The 18,692-nt window shown below is 42.4% G+C and overlaps 1 protein-coding gene across 1 annotated transcript in view; it reads right to left on the bottom strand.

Annotated features, from left to right (window-relative positions):
• Positions 1-18,692, bottom strand: part of LOC140999820 (nucleolar protein 4-like) — a 159,176-nt gene that overhangs the window by 111,617 nt on the left and 28,867 nt on the right. The window contains exons 2-4 of the mRNA XM_073470362.1: positions 13,233-13,385; positions 9,625-9,736; positions 2,574-2,680 (exon numbers count right to left, since the gene is read on the bottom strand). Coding sequence (XP_073326463.1) covers positions 2,574-2,680; positions 9,625-9,736; positions 13,233-13,385 — 372 coding nt within the window. The remainder of the gene's footprint in view (positions 1-2,573; positions 2,681-9,624; positions 9,737-13,232; positions 13,386-18,692) is intronic.

Here is an 18,692-nt window from a genome sequence, read left to right as displayed (position 1 = left end):
GGTTTTTTTTGAGAGAAAAGTTCAAATGTCTTCTTTTTTTTTTGGAATAATAACGATGAACAACAACACTCGCTTTGAGAAAAAGAAAACAACTCTCTCATTTTGTACTTTGCTTGATTCTAACACGAGGACGATAATGAGCCTCGTGTCAATAAGTCAGTGTGAACTAATTAGAACGGATCTGACACGATGTCACCAAGCAGAACCAGCACACACTCCTGCAGAGGAGGAGGATGATGCAGGTGTGAGTGTGTGTGAGTGTGCAGGTGTACGTGCAAGAGAGAGTAAAACACAAAGTATCAACTTGTGTGTGTGTGTGTGTCTGTGTGTGTGTGTGTGTGTGTGTGTGTGTGTGTGTGTGTGTGTGTGTGTGTGTGTCCGTGTGTGTGTCCTGGACAGACACACAGACAGGCAGATATATTGGCATTCCAGTGTAAATTGGCACTTCAGTGTCTCTCTCTCCTCAGCTAATTAACTCGACGCTCAGGGGCCCGGCTTAATTGGAACGAGCTCAGCCCTCTGTTCCCCCACCCGTTATCTAGACACACACACACACTCGCGCACACACACACACACACTCGCACACACACACACACACACACAGAAGGAACATGACTGACAGCGAGTGTGTGGTACTGATAGTCACAGTGGTACAGGGTAGAGTGGTGGTGCTGGTGTTGTGGGAACAATATAGAATACACCACTACCAACCCCCACCCACACACACACACACACACACACACACACACACCCACACACACACACACACACACACAGCGAGCCAGTGCAGCATTGATTCACAAAAGAAGAAGAATCTGACCTTCTTCACCACCTCAGAAACATTCCAGCGTCACTTTTTCTCCTGATACGACATAAAACTCAAAGTCACCGGCGTCTTATTAGTGCCGCAGCCTTTTTCTAACAGCCTGTAAAAACCTACAGAAGAGTACAAAACCAGATTGCCTCATTTTCCAACTCACAATGAAAAGCTCCCTTGTGTGGTCCACTTCTTGCTCCAGATTTGCTTCCGATGTTTCTCGCACGTTTGACGACATCTTGCCACTTTTAACGCACCAGTACGAGGAGTGTTTTATAAAATACAGTAGCTCTCCTCTTCACTCTCCAATCTGAGGTCATTTTTGAAGTCAACTGTTTGACCTTTTAAATTTGGTCAACTGTTTTGTTTGGATTTGTTTGATCAGTGTGCCATGGACAGTTGGTTTTAACAGACAAGGCAAGAGAACTGGAGAAGGTTTGATCTGCGTGCCATCTGTGTTAGATGAGACAATCTGTCGGTGATTCTGAAGAAAGTTAATAGTTAGATAGTTGATTATAAGTCTCATTTCTATGTCATCCTGCACTTTTTCTAACTTAAAGTGTCATATATCTTTCTCCAGGATCACCTTCCCTACCTTAAAGCCTGTGCAAGGTCGGGTTTGGGCAACAGATGATAGAGACCAGCTATTAGGGATGAGGGAATATATCGGCACATGCAGATCAAGCTTTTGCACTCAACAGGCCGACTGTGCTCTGAGCCGACGGAGCGCGAGACTGACTACAGCAGGACGAGAGGTGGACTCTGTGTTTACATCATTGATGCTGGGCGCTCACACAAAGCTAATGGCCAGCGTTAAAGTAGCGATGGCAACCATGTTGTCATCACTATCTTGTTGTTGCTGTCTACATTCAACCGGACACAAATTTATTTATATATGTACATATATATATATATACACATAACTGTATATAAGTTTTATTTGTGTAGCATGAAGGAGTTAAACCTTGAGCTTTGTATGAAAAGTGCGATACATATTAAATTGAGTTGACTAGAATATTCACAGCTTCTAAAATGTGAGGATTTGCTGCTTTCCTCTGTTTTTACATGATTGGACACTAAATATTTGGGGTACTTTAGACTTGTGTAACTGGGACCTGTATTGGATACTTCCACTTTTGTAGCTGTTTTCTGGACTAAATGTTTTTATTTATTAATCTGTAAAATACTTAAATTAATCAACAATGAAGTACACTTTTATTTACTTAAACAATGTACAAATCGGAAATGTTTTAAAAAAATGACTTCTAACAACTTTTCTCAGGTCATTTGTTCACATCTTTGGAAGCATAAACATATATATATATAATTATATATATATATACATATATATATATATATATTATAGACCACACAAACACACAGTCTCGTGCTTATTAGGAAGAAATGGTTTTGGTCTGTTGACCTCCATGAGCATCAGACTTATAAACGCTGATGTTTCTTCTCATTATACTGTTTTAATTGCAAGACGGTGTGTGGGAGTTTTCTTCCTACCAAGGCATCTACTGGGCCTCCTGGTTTCCTCCTACACGTCCGTCACAAACAATACTTGAGTGTACAGAAGAACCTGCTGGTTTAGAGCAGTTGTCAGCGTCAAGATTTACTATAAGATGCCCTCTCAAGGAAACTCTCGTGGTCTCAGCAAGCACAGAAACAGAAACACTCACACTGGAGTCCAGAATCAGAAACAGACTCGGCGCTGTTTAACTAGCAGCTCGGTCGCAGTGACCTCACGTACCTTGTTGTTGCCCATACACTGCAGCTTCATCTGCTTCATGTAGGTGGTGGTCAGAGGCATGTTGTAGTCAATCACCTCCAACACCAGAGAGCTCGGTCTGTCGTTCTCTGGAGAGGAGAGGAGAGGAGAGGAGAGGAGAGGAGAGGAGAGGAGAGGAGAGGAGAGGAGAGGAGAGGAGAGGAGATAATTGTGACTTTTCTTCTTCTGCAGATATTTGTGATGCCTTTCATCATTTATGCCATTTATTGGAGTTTACAGCAGGACTAATATGGTTCTGCAGACTCTTGCTTGCTGACAATGAAACACTGCTGTATTTGTTAATCTATTCTCTACTACTTCCTTTCCAAGTCCTTCAAACTTCACTTAGGAACCACTGTTGTTTTGCCTTTAATCCTGTGAAAATGGATCTAAACCGCGATCCAGAATACCTCAAGCTTTCTTTTTTTTTTCAGGAGGAAGCAAAGACTTTCATCTTCCGCCTAATCACGTTGTACACATGTAATGATGTCACTAAGTCACATGACGTACGGTGCAAAAAACAAGCGATGGTGCCAACCTTCCCCTGAAATGGCGCTGGCAAGTCCTCCTTTACGTGATCCTGTTTAAATCAATCTTAAATAAAAACAGTAATAGCTAGAGCCGTCAGTCTTTTTGCAGCAGGAAGGCTTTATTGTGATGATGTCAGCACGCTACATGATATGAGTGGCGGGAGGGGAGCAGAGAAGAAGGTTGATGGCTGAGAAATTGAGATAAAAAGTAGTTTTGAGCATTTGAAGATTCGCCAAGAAATAACATCACGATGCACCTCAAAAAATAAAATATGTACATTGTTCAAACAAGTTGTTGAGAAATATTTTGATCATGTTTCTGCATTTAGAAATCTTTTGGATCAATATGCTTTGTGTTTTTATTTAGTAAAAAACTTTGTCAACATTAGTGTTTATGACTTACTGAACATTTTAGCTACGGTCGTGCAGATTTCAGGGATATGAAGCGTTTGAAATTAACTAACTGAACTAACAACATCACAATACCAACGTAGGCTCTGGTGCATCATTTCTATAGCAGGCAGCGGATGTCTGAACAGAGCCGAACTGACGCCTGTGTGAAAAGGTGAGACAGCAGACGAGTACGAGACACACGCTGTTCCCGGCGCCGTCACTCCTCTTTTGCTTCCTGAACGCCTCCATGCTTTGTAAAATCACTAATGAAGGGGTGTTATTTACTGCAGTACTGAGAGATTAAGACATCAGTGATTGATTGTGATATGATGATTTGTTTCTTCTCACCAGAGGTTAATACATTATATTATGTTTCAGTAATATGTGGGGATGTTAAGTTAGTTTTGTTCTTAAAGGTGAAACAAAAGGTCAACAAATCACAGAACATAAATAAAGTACATCTGACAGCTGAATCTGAATCTGAAGGTTGATATTTCACCCAGCAAATGTTTTTTAGTTTGGTCTCTTGTTTTATAGATACATTCAGAAACATTTTATACTGACAAGTGTTTTTAAATTATTTTGTCCACCCCATTAAAATAGGTGGGGTATGATTAAATATTAGATAAACCTCTCTGTGTTACAGTTTCAACAAAAAACTGAACATTAACACCGTCATGAAGGAGGATTTAAGACACTTAACAGATTAAAAAATGACAACCAAGCTAAAACAAAAGAAACACTGAGAGCTGCTGATATTTAGATCAATGTTAATATCCTGTAAGATGTTTATTTTGTCACCATCTTAAGAATTTTATCCACAAGCTGATTTTATGTTTTGATTTTATCTGCCCCCTTTAACTGACAGCAGGTTGTTAATGCCGTCTGTCATCATGTCTTGTCAGAGAGCCAACACTAGAGGACCCTCTAGAGCTGGAGGTCGACAGACAAAAAGAAGCAGCCTGACTTCAGATCTAAACTTAAAACTCTCAACTTGTTGCTTGATTGTTCAGGCTCGTTATTAGATTTGTTATAGATGAACAACTTTAAAGACACTTGATGACATCCTCTCTGAGACACCTCACACACACACACACACACACACACGCACACATCCAGGAACATCACTATCCTGACCACGCAGGGGTCGGGAGCCTCATGTTGAGCACCACGTTGCAGCTTTGTGTCACATTATCGGTCAGTTATCGCCGTCCGTCTCTCTCTGGAGAATACAAACACTCTCAAACACCCTCCGTCTCTTTTCTCCCGTCCTCGTACGAGACTATCAATCACCAATCAATGATGACGGTGCCGTCTATTCTGCTAAGCTGTATTGATCCTGTGGCCCATATTCACGTCCACTCTGTAGACGCTCCAGACGTCAGACACGTCCTTTAAGAGGTCAGAAGATTAATGAGCGAGAGGCAGAAGAGCAGAGGGGTGGAGATGCAGAGATAGTGTGATGTGTAACATGCTTTTACTTCCTGTTTTCTTTCTTTCCTGTGATACAAGAGCAGTGAAAAGCTTTTGTAGTGAACATACTTGGAGAAAGAGACTTAGACCTGGGTTTATCTTTATCTTAGCTGCTGTGTACGTACACAATCTCCTCCTTTATGTAGCCCAATATCACAAATCACAAATATGCCTCAAGGGGTTTTAAAATCTCTACTGCATGCAGCGATCTCCGTCCTCCTGACCAAAACCCTCTTAAACTGTGTGTGCGTGTGTGTGTGTGTGTGTGTGTGTGTGTGTGTGTGTGTGTGTGTGTGTGTGTGTGTGTGTGTGTGTGAACAGAACAAAATAACACTGACACTGTTCAGTAAATGGTTTGGTGGAATTTTGTTACAAAAAGGAGGATCAATCATTTCTCCACATAAAAAGAAAACTCTACACACAGACAAACACACACACACACACACACACACACACACACACACACAGTGAGCCTGCTGCCTCTGTCAATTAAACATGGCCCCGGTCCACGCTGATTAATTGCATTTAATAATTCACAGCTGAACTTTAGCAGGAGTCACTTCAGCATAGCGATAAAGAGGGCTGAGGTCATGTTAGTGTGTGTGTGTGTGTGCGTGTGTGTGTGTGTGTGCGTGCGTGTGTGTGCGTGTGTTCGAGTGTGTGCTCATGTCGTGGAGAGGCCGAACCCCCGCAGGGTAGGAAGGCAATTAGCTGCTCTCGCTCTGAGTGGCATGCAGTGACGGTACAACACACACACACACACACACACACACACACACACACACAAGGAGCTGAAGTAACACGGCTGTGTGTGTGTGTGTGTGTGTGTGTGTGTGTGTGTGTTTTATTGTTTACTTGTTTCATCTTCTAATGAAATAAATAATTCAATAATGTGGAAGCGTCATATTTACATTTTCATTTTGAACTTTGAACCTTTTTTTAATCTGTGACATCATCTGACACTTTCTTACTCTTTAAGTCACATTAAAATTCAGACAAGCGCAGAGACACTGAACACAGAATCAAGGCTTCAGTCTGGAGGCGGTCCTGAGTTAACAGGAAATTATTACAATTTCTACAAAAAGTTTAAAACGACCTCGACTTCTCGACGAGAATGAAAAAGCAGAGTGGGCTCTTCCTCGAGTGCTTTATCCTACATTTCCCTCTTTTTACCCTGCACTCCTGCTTCCTCCCCCTCTGCCCCCCCCCACAGTACCGCTTCCTTCTCCCTCTCTCCCCCGACTATGTGGAAAATGAGCTCGTTTCCTGGGCCATTTTCTTTGTTAAAAGCCATTAATTAGGCTAATTGAGGAGAGAGACAGGACACTCCAATGACTCCTCTGTTTAATGAGGGACGAGGAGAAAACCCGGGAGGGGTGTGGGGAGGAAGCGAGCGAGGGAGGGATGGATGGAGGGTTTAGAAGGATGGGTAGAGGAGGCGACAAAAGGAGGAGGGGGGAGGAGGGGGGGAGGGATACAGGGACGGGACAGGAGGGCTTGGGGGAGATAATGGGAGAGAGAAGAGCTGGAAGCGGGATGTGGCGATGGTGGGTGGGACAAGACAGAGAGATGGACGAGCTGGAGGGGGGGATGGAAGGATGGGTAGCTAGAGGAGGAGGAGGAGGAATGGGGGAGGGATGAGGGACAAAGATGGGGAGGGGGGGGCCTTCAGGGTGCCAGTAGTTGGAGAACATATATATAATGGGGGGTGGCAGGGTTGGCAGAGGAGAGGAATGTAAAATGGATGTCAGCATCTCGTCTGTTGGCTGAAAGCTAACTGAGGAAAAGGGTCAAAAATGTCCAAACTAAGGAATTATGGGACATCATGACTGTACGGCATCATTTCCACACATTCAATAATCCTGTTCATACAAAACACATCAATTAAAGTAACTGCGACAATATTAAAGAGTGAAGGAGGGAAGCAGCCGGCTGTAACCTTAGTGTATATCCAGGCTTATCAAACGTGAGTAAACCGAGCGAGTAGCCGATTCACTTCTTTCCACGTTCGACGACACAAACACGCCGAAAAAACAGGGAACAGCTGAAAGCAGCAGGCCGGTGAAAATGTTACTGAGGTTTCCCTTTATATCTTTTAAATCAATAACTCTTCCAAATTCAACGCTGGCTGAACAGATCGAGCCGCGCTTGAACAGAGATGAATGGAAAAGTCAGAGAAAGCGTGTCGGTCCGAGTTTCATCCTTCTTGTTGTTATTCATCCCAGGAATGAATGCTGATTGTAAACTTTCCCACTGGAGACAAAGACCAGATGTTAGTGGGTCCTCGATGTCCTCTCCAGTGTGGAAGAGGTGTTAGAGAGAGTCTGGAAGCTCTTTAAAGGACAAGTTCACATTTTTCTGCGTTAAAACAGCATACGTTTGTTGTAATTAGTTCCCACAGTAGTTTAGTTTTACTTTAGTTTTATTTTAATATGACAACGAGCTCACGGTGTCAAACTGGCCTCCAAACTCCCCAGATCCCAAACTGAACGAGCATCTGTGGGACGTGCTGGAACAAGTCCAATCCCCGGAGGCCCCATCATGATCGGACTTGGATCCGTCCCATAGAGGCCTGGAACAGGACCTCTGGGAGGATCCTGTGGCCTCTGGCACCAGGATCCTTTTGAGTCCTGGTTTGGCCTCCGTGCAACGATTTGTTCCGGCACATCCCACGGATGCCCGATCGGATTGGGATCTGTGGGGTTTGGAGACCAGGTTGATGCCTCGTGTCTTTCAGGGCTTTCCTGAGCAGTTTGCGGTGTGTCAGGGCGCACTGTCCTGACTGCTACAGATGTAAACTGTAGATGTCTTTCTAGAAAAATGAATAGTTTTCGAACCTACAGCCGATGAACAGCTCTGCTGCTACTTACACAATCACAAGTGAGAACATATAGCGCCTATCCTCCACACTGAACGGTTTCAACTCTTGTGCCTACTTTACATCTCGCTGTTTACATTAAATCAGCTGCTGAGTGATGTTGTTCGTTTCCTGTGGAGTCGAGAGAAGACGGGAGAAACACAGAGAAGCTAAACATCTCAACCCAGTGACCATTAGTTTTATTTTTAATGACAGCTTCACAGACGTGGGTTAGCTCATCCACCATCTATTCATCAAGATGAGTGACAGGTGTGGTGGCAGGGACCGGACCAACTGAGCACGAGGGAGGCGGGGCTAACAGTACACCTTTTATCTACGAACATGTTTATTCTGTATTTCACTCACGCTCTTTCTCTGTTTCTCATTTACAGCATCACAGGAATACACGTCTGTGTAAAACAATCAATATTTTAAATGTAAAAGTGTAAAGAATAAAAGAATAAAAAGCTAAATCAATAATTCCTTCCAATGGTGCAAATGACCAGGATTTTTCTCTCCGATTGGTTTTTTCATCTGCCTGATTTTATTTTTGTTTTCTCGTCTTCACAATCAGGGGATGTGTTAACGATTTTGCAAAGAGGGGGACGGTCAATATGTGAGTGAGAAAAGCGAAGGGAAGGATGAAAGAAGGAGGGACTCTAATTGAAAGACACGGTGGAGAAAGAAGGCGAATAAGACAGAGTGATGACAAAGAGAGCGAGCCGAAAGGCACAGGAGGAGTGAGGGACAGGTTCCTTTGAACCTTCATGTTTTAATGGAGATGCAGCTGGAAGAAAAACAACGGAGGGAGAGGGGATTGTATATCTGTCTCTGCCAGTACTGGACTCTCATTTCATGCCAATATTGTGATGAATTCAATTAAACTGAAGTTAAAATCATTTGAGTTGCCCTCCTTCACTCACTCACTCACTCACTGCTCTATATAACAGTCACTGAGATGGTCAGTAACCTGAAGGTTCATCTGCGTTAATAACAGGAAACGTTTTGCATGACTGCATCTATAATATCTGATGCAGTGCATTCTGGGAAGAGTCATTACATCACTGAATCTTCCTTGGGTGCCAGACTGTGGTGACAGCTGTATTGAAGTCTATGGGAGACGCGTGGAGACGGATGTATTTGTAGAGGACAGTATTTGTATTGGTGGAATATTTAGATGGGCGCCGTAAATGATTTTGTTACAGTTTGTGTTTTTGTTTGTTTGTGTTTCACGTGCACCAGAAACGCCTGGAGGTCAAAGTTGGAAATTTAAACCTGCGACCACACTGAGTGACCTCATAAACTTCAACAATGGACCAAAACAGTACTTCCTGCTGACAGCCAAGGAACCTCAAAAAGGAGGAAGCAACATTACGTCACTAAATTTCGCTTTGGTGCCAGACTGTGGTGACAGCTGTATTGAGGTCTATGGGAGAAACGCACTATAACCCGACATATCTACGTCGTTTGACTTCTGATGGAGAAATACCTCCAGGAAATGATAGAAAACACTTCAGAGAGCCGGTTAACCACTGATTGTTTCTCCCAAATGATTGACAGGGCTGATAATATCCTGACCAACTGAGGCCACTCCGACCAAATATTGTTGATGAGACTGCAATTACACTGTGAGCAGAAGCCTTTCTGAAACCAGATGGTAAAACGAACAACACGCCGATTAGAAACGTCTTTAATTGTGATCGCACTGACAGGAAGATGTTTTCCACCTGTGCTGCATTCGGACTCGACTTGGACATGTGCTGCAGTGTTCTGCTGGTACCTTTGCAGTCCTGTCCGGCCGTGCTGATGTGCATCCTCTTCTGACACTCTCCACAGCTCATCAGGAAACGAGTCACCGCCTCTCTGGGCAGGAAGGCGTACGTCTCCGCTATCTGAGAGAGAGAGAGACACCAACACAGACAGAGAGAGAGAGAGAGAGAGAGAGAGAGAGAGAGAGGGGATGTTCAAACTGTTTTTCTACTTTCTGAAAGCACGAATGATATTTTGTTATATAACGGTGGAGTCTGGACAGAGGCAGGTTGCAGACAGAGCTGCTGATTTCCACCTGTCATTTCTTTTGGTTTCCACAATTCATGATCATTGAAATTTGCAGAATATTATTAAAACATCATGTTTGTTTGGAGTATGCAGTGATTCAAAGTGATGAAAGAGCTTTGAATAGACACGTAACTACACCAGAACCAGGAACAGTTAAAATCTGCTGCACCTTCATTTAATAACTAATAACTAATCAATAATCAGTCAACTGTAAGTTGCATTTTTAGAAATGTAAAGAAGAAGTTACAGAATCAGAAAGTCAAGAGTTGGAATATTTGAAACAGTGGAATAAATGGATTGAATATGTGGGACACGTGACCGATAATGGATTTTTGGTGCTGATACTGATACATGTACGAGGGAGTAGAAAAAGTCCTATATTGATACGTCGGCCGATATTATTAAATACACAGAATATAAACATAAACATTGTAATGATGCTTCCAATGTGGAACAAACTTCAGACAAAAAAACAAACAGTTTTACAATAAACTTGCCCTGATTAAGGCTCTCTGAGCTGAAACGTGTCAGCGTATCCAAAAAATGAATAAATTGGATTTTCAGTCCGACTGCTTACATGTACGATGGGCTTTCTTTACAAGCACGCTGGACATTTACTGCTTTCCATTTTTAAGTTGCTGACAATCAACTTGATGGTCCAGAATGAAGTCCTCTACCTGCACTGTAATCTGCTCTGTCAGCATACAAAAACAACTTCAATCTGAGAGACTGACACAAACATTATTATTATTATATCAATAAAATGATATTATTATATCAGTAAAGCATTTTCTGTTGAACAACTCTCTTTATCTTTCAGGTCATGCTGTCTACATTTCATTAAATAATAAATTAAAAAAATGCCCAGAATGCCAAGAGCCTGTTTTAAATGGACTCAAAGTGTTTAAGATGGATTTCTTTTTTTTTTAAAGACTCCCTGCACTCGGGGACACTGAGGATATGAAGTCTATAAATTTAGTGGGCGTGTTTCGAATGTGCGTATGAATTAATCAAACATTTATTCTGGAAGAGAGACACAAAGACACAAAAGAAGAAGAGAGGAGGAAGGGAAGGGAGGATGCTCGCCAGCGTGGAGGGATGGGGGATGCTGTGGAGCCTCTGTGTGTGTGTGTGTGTGTGTGTGTGTGTGTGTGTGTGTGTGTGTGTGTGTGTGTGTGTGTGGGAAGGAGGGGGTAAAGCAAAGGCAAATGTCACTCACAGCCTTTGGTGGCACTCACACCCGAAACTATGTGGCATGGTGAGCTAGCTCCTGGCTTTAACTGCACTGTATGTACAGTGTATGTATGTATGTACAGTGTATGTATGTATATACAGTGTGTGTATGTTTATACAGTGTGTGTATGTTTATACAGTGTATCTACAGTATATACAGTGTGTGTTAATTGAGGGACGTAGAGGACAGTTTGACAGATCAAACCTTGTCTGTGCACAAGAATGAAGAAGTGTTTTGTAAAGAAGGCAGACAAAGATAATCAGATCACTACATCAGATAAAGGAGTCGAGGAAATGTCAGGAAAATAGAAAAATGAAGAAGAAATCAGAGGCGGCTGACAGAGTCACAGCTTTTACCCTCTGCAAAGATAAATCTGCAGAGGATGCACTTCCTCCGTTTCACCAGAAGAGGGCAGTGTCAGCAGCTGAGACAACAGACTGGACAGGTTCAGGCTCCAACAGCACAGCTGGATTTACTTTGACTCGTCTCCCAACACTCACAATGTGAAGAAGAGAATCTATTTCTACACCTTCCTCCATCATCAGCCTCCATCATCAGACAGTCGAGCGTTTATCTGCTTTTATGGTTCGAGGTCAGAATTGTTTTTAGGATAAGGACAGCGTTAGTGGCTGGGGGATTCATGCAGTGCCATTAAGGAGAAAAAGAAAGGAAGGTTGAACTGAATCACGGTGATTGTGATAACGAGGCTAGCCCACTTTCACACACATCAAATGCACATCTGTGACCTAAATATATGGAAACATTTTTTTAAAGTAGGGTAATTATTTTTACTATCTGATTAATCTGCAGATTTTATTCTAATTTAACTGATACGTTTATTTAAGGGCCGATACTGATTATAAGTAATCGAGGAGACTGATAAACTGGTAACCTGCAGTAAACAATTAAAATCTGAGTGTTAAAATTTAGAATAAACAGTGACGAAAGTGACCAACCACAGATTACTCAAGTACTGTACTTAAGTAGAATTTGTTGGTACTTCACTTGAGTATTTCTGTTGACTGCGACTTTATATTTCCTCTCCTCTACATTTATTTGATGACATTAGTTACTAGTTACTTTGCAGATTCAGAATATTCAGTGTTGATTGGTTATTACTTGTGATAAATAACCAATCAGATGGTGCTGTGGGCGGGATATGAGTGAGCATTTCTTAAATTAATTTACTTTATCTGCACATCAGACACAAAAAACACAGATAATCAGAAAAAATGCTGATTGTCGGCCCTCATAATCACAATTTCCTAAAGCCTCGGGTGATTCAATTAAATTCAGGTTTCTTGTTTTGTCAACAGAGCTATTTGGCAAAAATATTGTTATTTTTTCTTTCATGTGATATTTTCTGGTTTCTTTCCTCCTCTATGACAGTAAACTGAATATCTTTGGGTTGTGGACAAAACAAGACATTTGAGGACGTCTTCTTGGTTCTTGAGAAACAGTGATCGTCATTTATCACCATTTTCTGACATTTAAAAGATCGAAAAACGAATCGATTAATCAAGGAAACAGTTGACAGATTAAACAACAGTGAAAATAATTGTTAGCTGCCCGACCTCATCGTCCAAAACTCAAAGATAAAAAGACAAAAGTAGTAAATCCTCACAAATGAGAAGCTGGAAGGAGAATGTTTGGTCAGTTTTCTCGACAAATGACTTGAAAATAAAGTTATTTTTCTGTGGATCGACTAATGAATGAATTGATTAATCCAGCTTTAAACAAACTGATCAAAACACAAAGGTCTACTGACTGGATGTGTTGACCAGTTTATTTTCAGAAAGTTTCAGACAAATCTGATCTGAAACTGAAACTGCACCAGCGTGACGGAGCTGCCACAAGACAAAGACACTTTTTTCTGTCAGAGACAGTAAAAGAGGAATGAAGCCCAAAAGAAGAGGAAGAGAGAAAAAGAGAGAGAGAGAGAAAGGGAGAAGATAGAGTGTGAAGCAACCGACGACACGAGTTATGAAAGAGTGAATTCACTCTGTGGGGTGGAGGTGAGTCAGAGTGAGAGTCAGAGGAGACACAGAAACAACCACATGTTTAAATTCAAAACAAGAAGCAGAAACTGTTCTTACAGCTTTGTAGGTTTTCTTCTGGCCGGCGTGTTTCGGGGCTTTGCCGGGATCTGCGCTGATCTCCACGTGCATGGCGTAGATGATGTCGAAGAAGTCCTCCACCACCGCCACGCGCTTCAGGGACGAGTCCACGCCCGATACGCTGTCCACACACTGGAGACAGACGAGGACAAACTGTGAATATCTTTACACTAATAAAACAGACAGGACACTGCCACAAAGATGTCCAACTCGTAACCAATAAGACAAAGATGTCAATTTATTCAAAAAACTGCCAAAAACAGCCAGTTGAAATGGATTCATCCTGACAGACATGTTTGAGACATCAGCACAACATGAGGAGAGTGTTTACACGATATGACTTGTTGAATCTAGAAACTTCCAAACCTCATGAACTATTTAAAACAGATATAATAACATACAAAATATTCTGCAACACTATATTCACCCCAAAACTGTTTGCAAAAAGTGAACTAAGTGGATAGTTTAGGAGAAAGACAAACACCTGATCCGTATATTATTTAGTTATTAATCTCAAGCAGATTCCAGATTTTCTGTAATGATGTCTGTCTCGAGCTCTTTAATGAAAACAACATCAAATTCTCTCTCTAGTGACCCAAAGACGCTTCAAACAGAAAACCAACAAAAAACCACATGAGCTGTGAAAAGATGAGTCTTAACTGTAGATTTAAAAACACAGGCCACCAAACACAAACGCTCACATCAGTGCTTCAATGAAATCTCTTCATCGTGCCTCAGGGTCTTTAGACTCAATGACTGAGGTGAACACTGTAGGCTGGCACTGCATGACTACATTCTTATTTCCACGAGTAGAAAATGGAAACAAGGACTTTCTTTTCAAACGAGAGCTCTGTTACTGACTCCTGTCTTTACTATCTGCTATCAAAGGGAAGCTATGAGTCATCCAGACACTTCAGTGCACAGTAACTATGAGGATTTGTTCAAAGAGTCGCTGGTGAACTTATGTGAATGTGAAAATGTGACTTGCATAGACGAACATAAACAGGATTTATAGATCAGAGTTAAATGCAAAGCATATTGAATCAAGACTTTCCGTGCTGATGGAAGAAGATCCCGTCAAAGCTGCTTTATCCTGGAGGCTTTTTGTGGGTTACAGTTACAACATTTCAAATAATATTCACCAAGAATAAAAGACCTCCCGACGACAAACAGCAAAAGACAGAAATTCAGTTTGTAACAAAGTTCAGTTTTCTGAAATCTGTCCAGAGCGAACCCTCTTCCCGAACAAAATCAATGAAGGATCTGTGGAACATCTCATCGTCTTCGTGCACACAGAATAAGTATATGGAAGTGCAGCTGCAGCTAACGCTAAGCTAGCTGTGACGTCTTTCCTTCAACAGCTACAGCTACAGCTATGCAGCTTTTGATTTTGATGATTGAAATCAAAGACTCAGTTTGATGATTTCCTGATAAACATAGCACGAGAAAATATATAGATGAGTGCTGCAAGTCAAGAAGCATAAATACAAATTTGAAAACTGAAAATAACATGAAAAAAATCATACAACCAATCAAGAGTTGTGCAGTTATGTGCAGAAACCTCGCCCGTCTTCAGCTGCTGTACATATCTGAAGTCATGAAATGTTGCTGTGTTGCTAAGGTGCTCGTTTCCTCTGATGTTTAATGGTGTGCAATAAATTAATGATGAAGAATTATACTTAAATGACAGGACTGAATTAGACAAAGACGTCTACACCTGCTGTGTGTTAACCAAACGTCCCAGAGGACAGAGCGGTCTCTCTGCATCTGTCTCTCTCTCTCACACACACACACACACACACGGTCACAGTTCTGGGAATATCAGGAAGTCTTGGGAACCACCTCTTTTTTCCCACCAGGCTTTGGGAGCGTGAGGTGTACCTCTGGAAATAAGGACTCGAGAGGATGGGAAAAATGAAGTCTGGATGTTTTTTTTAGACAGAGAGAGAGAGAGAAGGAACAGAGAGCTACAGGACGGAGGAGAGAGAAGAAGACCACCAGAGGGATGGATGGATGGATGGAGGGAGGAGGGCTTCACTACCTGCTCAGAGAACTCAATATGTGTTAGGGCATAACAACAGGTGGTGCATCACACACACACACACACACACACACACACACACACACACACACACACACACACACACACACACACACACACACACACCCCTTCTCCCCAGCTGCAAACTTGTAGCACATGGTGAGGCCTGCTACTGCCATGGTAACCAATAAGAGGTTATCTGGCAGGTGTGTGTGCATGTGTGTGTGTGTGTGTGTGTGTGTGTGTATGTGTGTGTGTATGTCTCAATTATTGTCACAAACCTGTCCTCTGCACACACACAGAAAATAGGCTGTACACACACACACACACACACACAGAGCACAGTCACTCACAGGTAAAAATAATTTGCTGCGCAGTATTTCTCTTCTTCTGTGGTTTCTCTGCTTGAAAACAACATTTTCACCGTGTCTTCTGTCTTGCAGTCCGACTACAAGGGCCTACAGTGTGTAAGGGAAAGGATTTCTCTACACACAGAGCATGTGAAGCCGTTGATTTGACCGTACGTTCATTCTGGAGGTCGTCATTCGTGTTGTTGTCGTTTGTATTTCAGCTCACCCGATGAGGTTTATAATATTTTGTCCAGTTGGCGGTAAAAAACAAGCAGGAACGGACTAAAAATATTTAAATCTTACTGTGTTGTATCAACTAATCCTTTCAGCTCTTCACCAGAATTGCGACATCATAGTTGAAGCCTGGCAGCGGCTCTGAAAGCTGCGTTTCTCTTTACCCAAACAGGCGCAGAGCAACTTCACTACAACCCAACAACATTAGAGAGCTTTAAATCCACAAACTTTGACACAAACAACGAACTGAGAGCTCTGCTAACATTAAATTATTGATTGTTGGAGCTTCGTTCTTTACACAAGAGAAAACATGTTCACATACAGCTGCAGCAGCAGAAACGGGATGTGGACACACAGCTGTTGCTGCAGTGTGACTTCAATAGTGATTAAACGTGTGTGTGTGTGTGTGTGTGTGCGTGCGTGCGTGCGTGCGTGCGTGCGTGCGTGCGTGCGTGCGTGTGTTTGTGTGTAAGGATATCTCACGTCACATGACACAACCTGTTACATGTGTGAACTGTGTTAAATATCCAGCCGACAGGAGGCTGGACGCCTGCCCACCTGTCTGCGTGAGAGGGACCTGGATGACAGGTGTGTGTGTGCGTGTTTGTGTGTGTGTGTGTGTCAGTGACGGTTGCAAGTGCGCGACAATGTGTGTGTGTGTCTCTCTCTCTCCTCATTATTCCTAAGAAATGTTCCCAGCACAGCTTTTACCAGATGTGGAGCAGCTAATGAAGAGCCAATGAACTGAAGCCACACACACACACACACACACACACACACACACGCACGCACACACACGAACACACGTGCACTGTTGCACATCCAAACATACACACACAATCAGGACACACTCTTGACCCACTACCTCTCTGCTCTCCATCTTTCTCTCTCTCCACCCCCCTCGCCCGCCCCGTCTCAGGGTGCAGGTACTGTAATAAGCGTTGCCATGGTAACCAGCTGCAGCTTATCACAGAGGGGATGTTTCTAATGTGCCCAACCCCCCCTCCTCCACCTACCCCCACCCATCCCCAATGCCATTACAACTGCCAGGCAGGAGGAGGATGAGGAGGAGGAGGATGAGGAGGAGGAGGATGAGGAGGAGGAAGAGAAAGGAAGACGGTGGGATGGTTACTGACTGCTGCTGCTATCAGTGGGAGCAGGAAGGAGGAGTAAAAAGAGGAAATGTGAAAAAATGTGAGAGAGGAGAGGAGACAAGTCTTAGAGGAGACAAAGGAGGGAACGTAGGACACAAAGAGGTGGAGGAAGATGATGGTGAGAGGCGTGATGCAGGTGAAACAACTCACCTTCCTGAAGGATTCAACTGACTATAAACACAAACTATAATTACCGTCAGTGTGTTTTAGCTCTGGGGGCGGGAAGCCTGTTGTTAAAACAGAATCACATTCATTTTTTTCATTATATTTTGATTTTTTCCACCTTTCAAGTCAGTCAAACAGTACTGTGACATCCCAGGAGGACTTTAATGATGAGTCTGTGTATTTGGTTTGCTATCACTGCTAATGATGCTAACTCTTTTAGGGCTCCCAATCTTTGGTAGTAATTAACAGCGAATATTCAGAGCAACGGTCGAGGGAAGGGCTGAGAAGGAAGAGAGATGTTTTTTTCATTTCAGCATTTTATTTCTACGTCACCCTGCAGCTTATTATTCACAAACTACTGATCTCCTCGCCTTGTTTTTCTCTTCTGTTCTCTTTCCCCTATCTGTCCCTCTCTCTGCTTTGTGGACTTTATTCGTCAGGAGTATTATAAGTTTTATAAAGTCGCCCAGAAAACACGAATCGAGTTTGGGACTTTCTCATCCCCTGATCCCATTTTCACAACAGCAGGTGAGCTACGTGTGGAGGCAGCTTGTTTTCTATGACCAAGGTTCAGTTACAAGCTACAAAACAATGGCATAAGTAAGCCCACATTAACCAGGAGCTTAAATATAAATCAATATGTGGCGGCTGCCGCAATGACATGACTGTTAGGGAAAATTAAAATAAAGTGATGAATATTAGAAACCCAAAATTGAAAAACCAACCCGAACTATTATCGGAATAGTCAAATATTCAGATCCAGCAGTATTCTTGTCCTCTTTACTCCAAATAACCCGATAATAAAACGTACTCCTCCTCGTGGGAAGTGATTCAAACACCAGTGAATCATTCTGTGACCCTGATATGATGTTGTTTGCATGAAAAATATGTTGATACTCTCATATCACAGATAGATGTCACATATATGTTGTCCGATACGCAACTATATGAAAACTTTCCTTTTCAAGATTAAAATGCAAAAGAAATACACTTGGGATTATGTGTCAGATATGTTGCCTCTGTTACATATTTCTGTCACAACTGTTTGATAACCACATGTGAGGGATTACTGCAAAAAACGTGTGTATATCAGCTGATGCATCGATATCAAAACTCTTCACCCCATCATAAAGGCATCGCCCCAACAAACTGATATCAGTCAGTGCTGTGCAAATATCTGCACTATGAAAACACCAGCCGCCCTTAAAATAATGACTGATACGTAATGAGAAATAAAGTATTTTCATGTTTGTAGGAGGACAATAACTGTGAATAAAACCATAAATGAAATCATATTCTTTTACACGTTAACATGTGGAGGAGGTGGCAGGACTTTTGTCGGTCCTGAGCGGTGCCTTCGGGGCAAAACACGTCCACAAAGGGTTCGCTGGAGCTCGTAAAGCTTCCTGCTCACAGTAACAATGAGCAGGTTCAGAGCAAGTCTCACTTCTGACAGATCTGACTAAATCAAACTATAATAGAAACTACAACAGTC

Source organism: Pagrus major, chromosome 7, assembly GCF_040436345.1.
Source record: "Pagrus major chromosome 7, Pma_NU_1.0".
NCBI lineage: Eukaryota > Metazoa > Chordata > Actinopteri > Spariformes > Sparidae > Pagrus > Pagrus major.
This window is presented reverse-complemented; position numbering and strand designations above follow the sequence as displayed.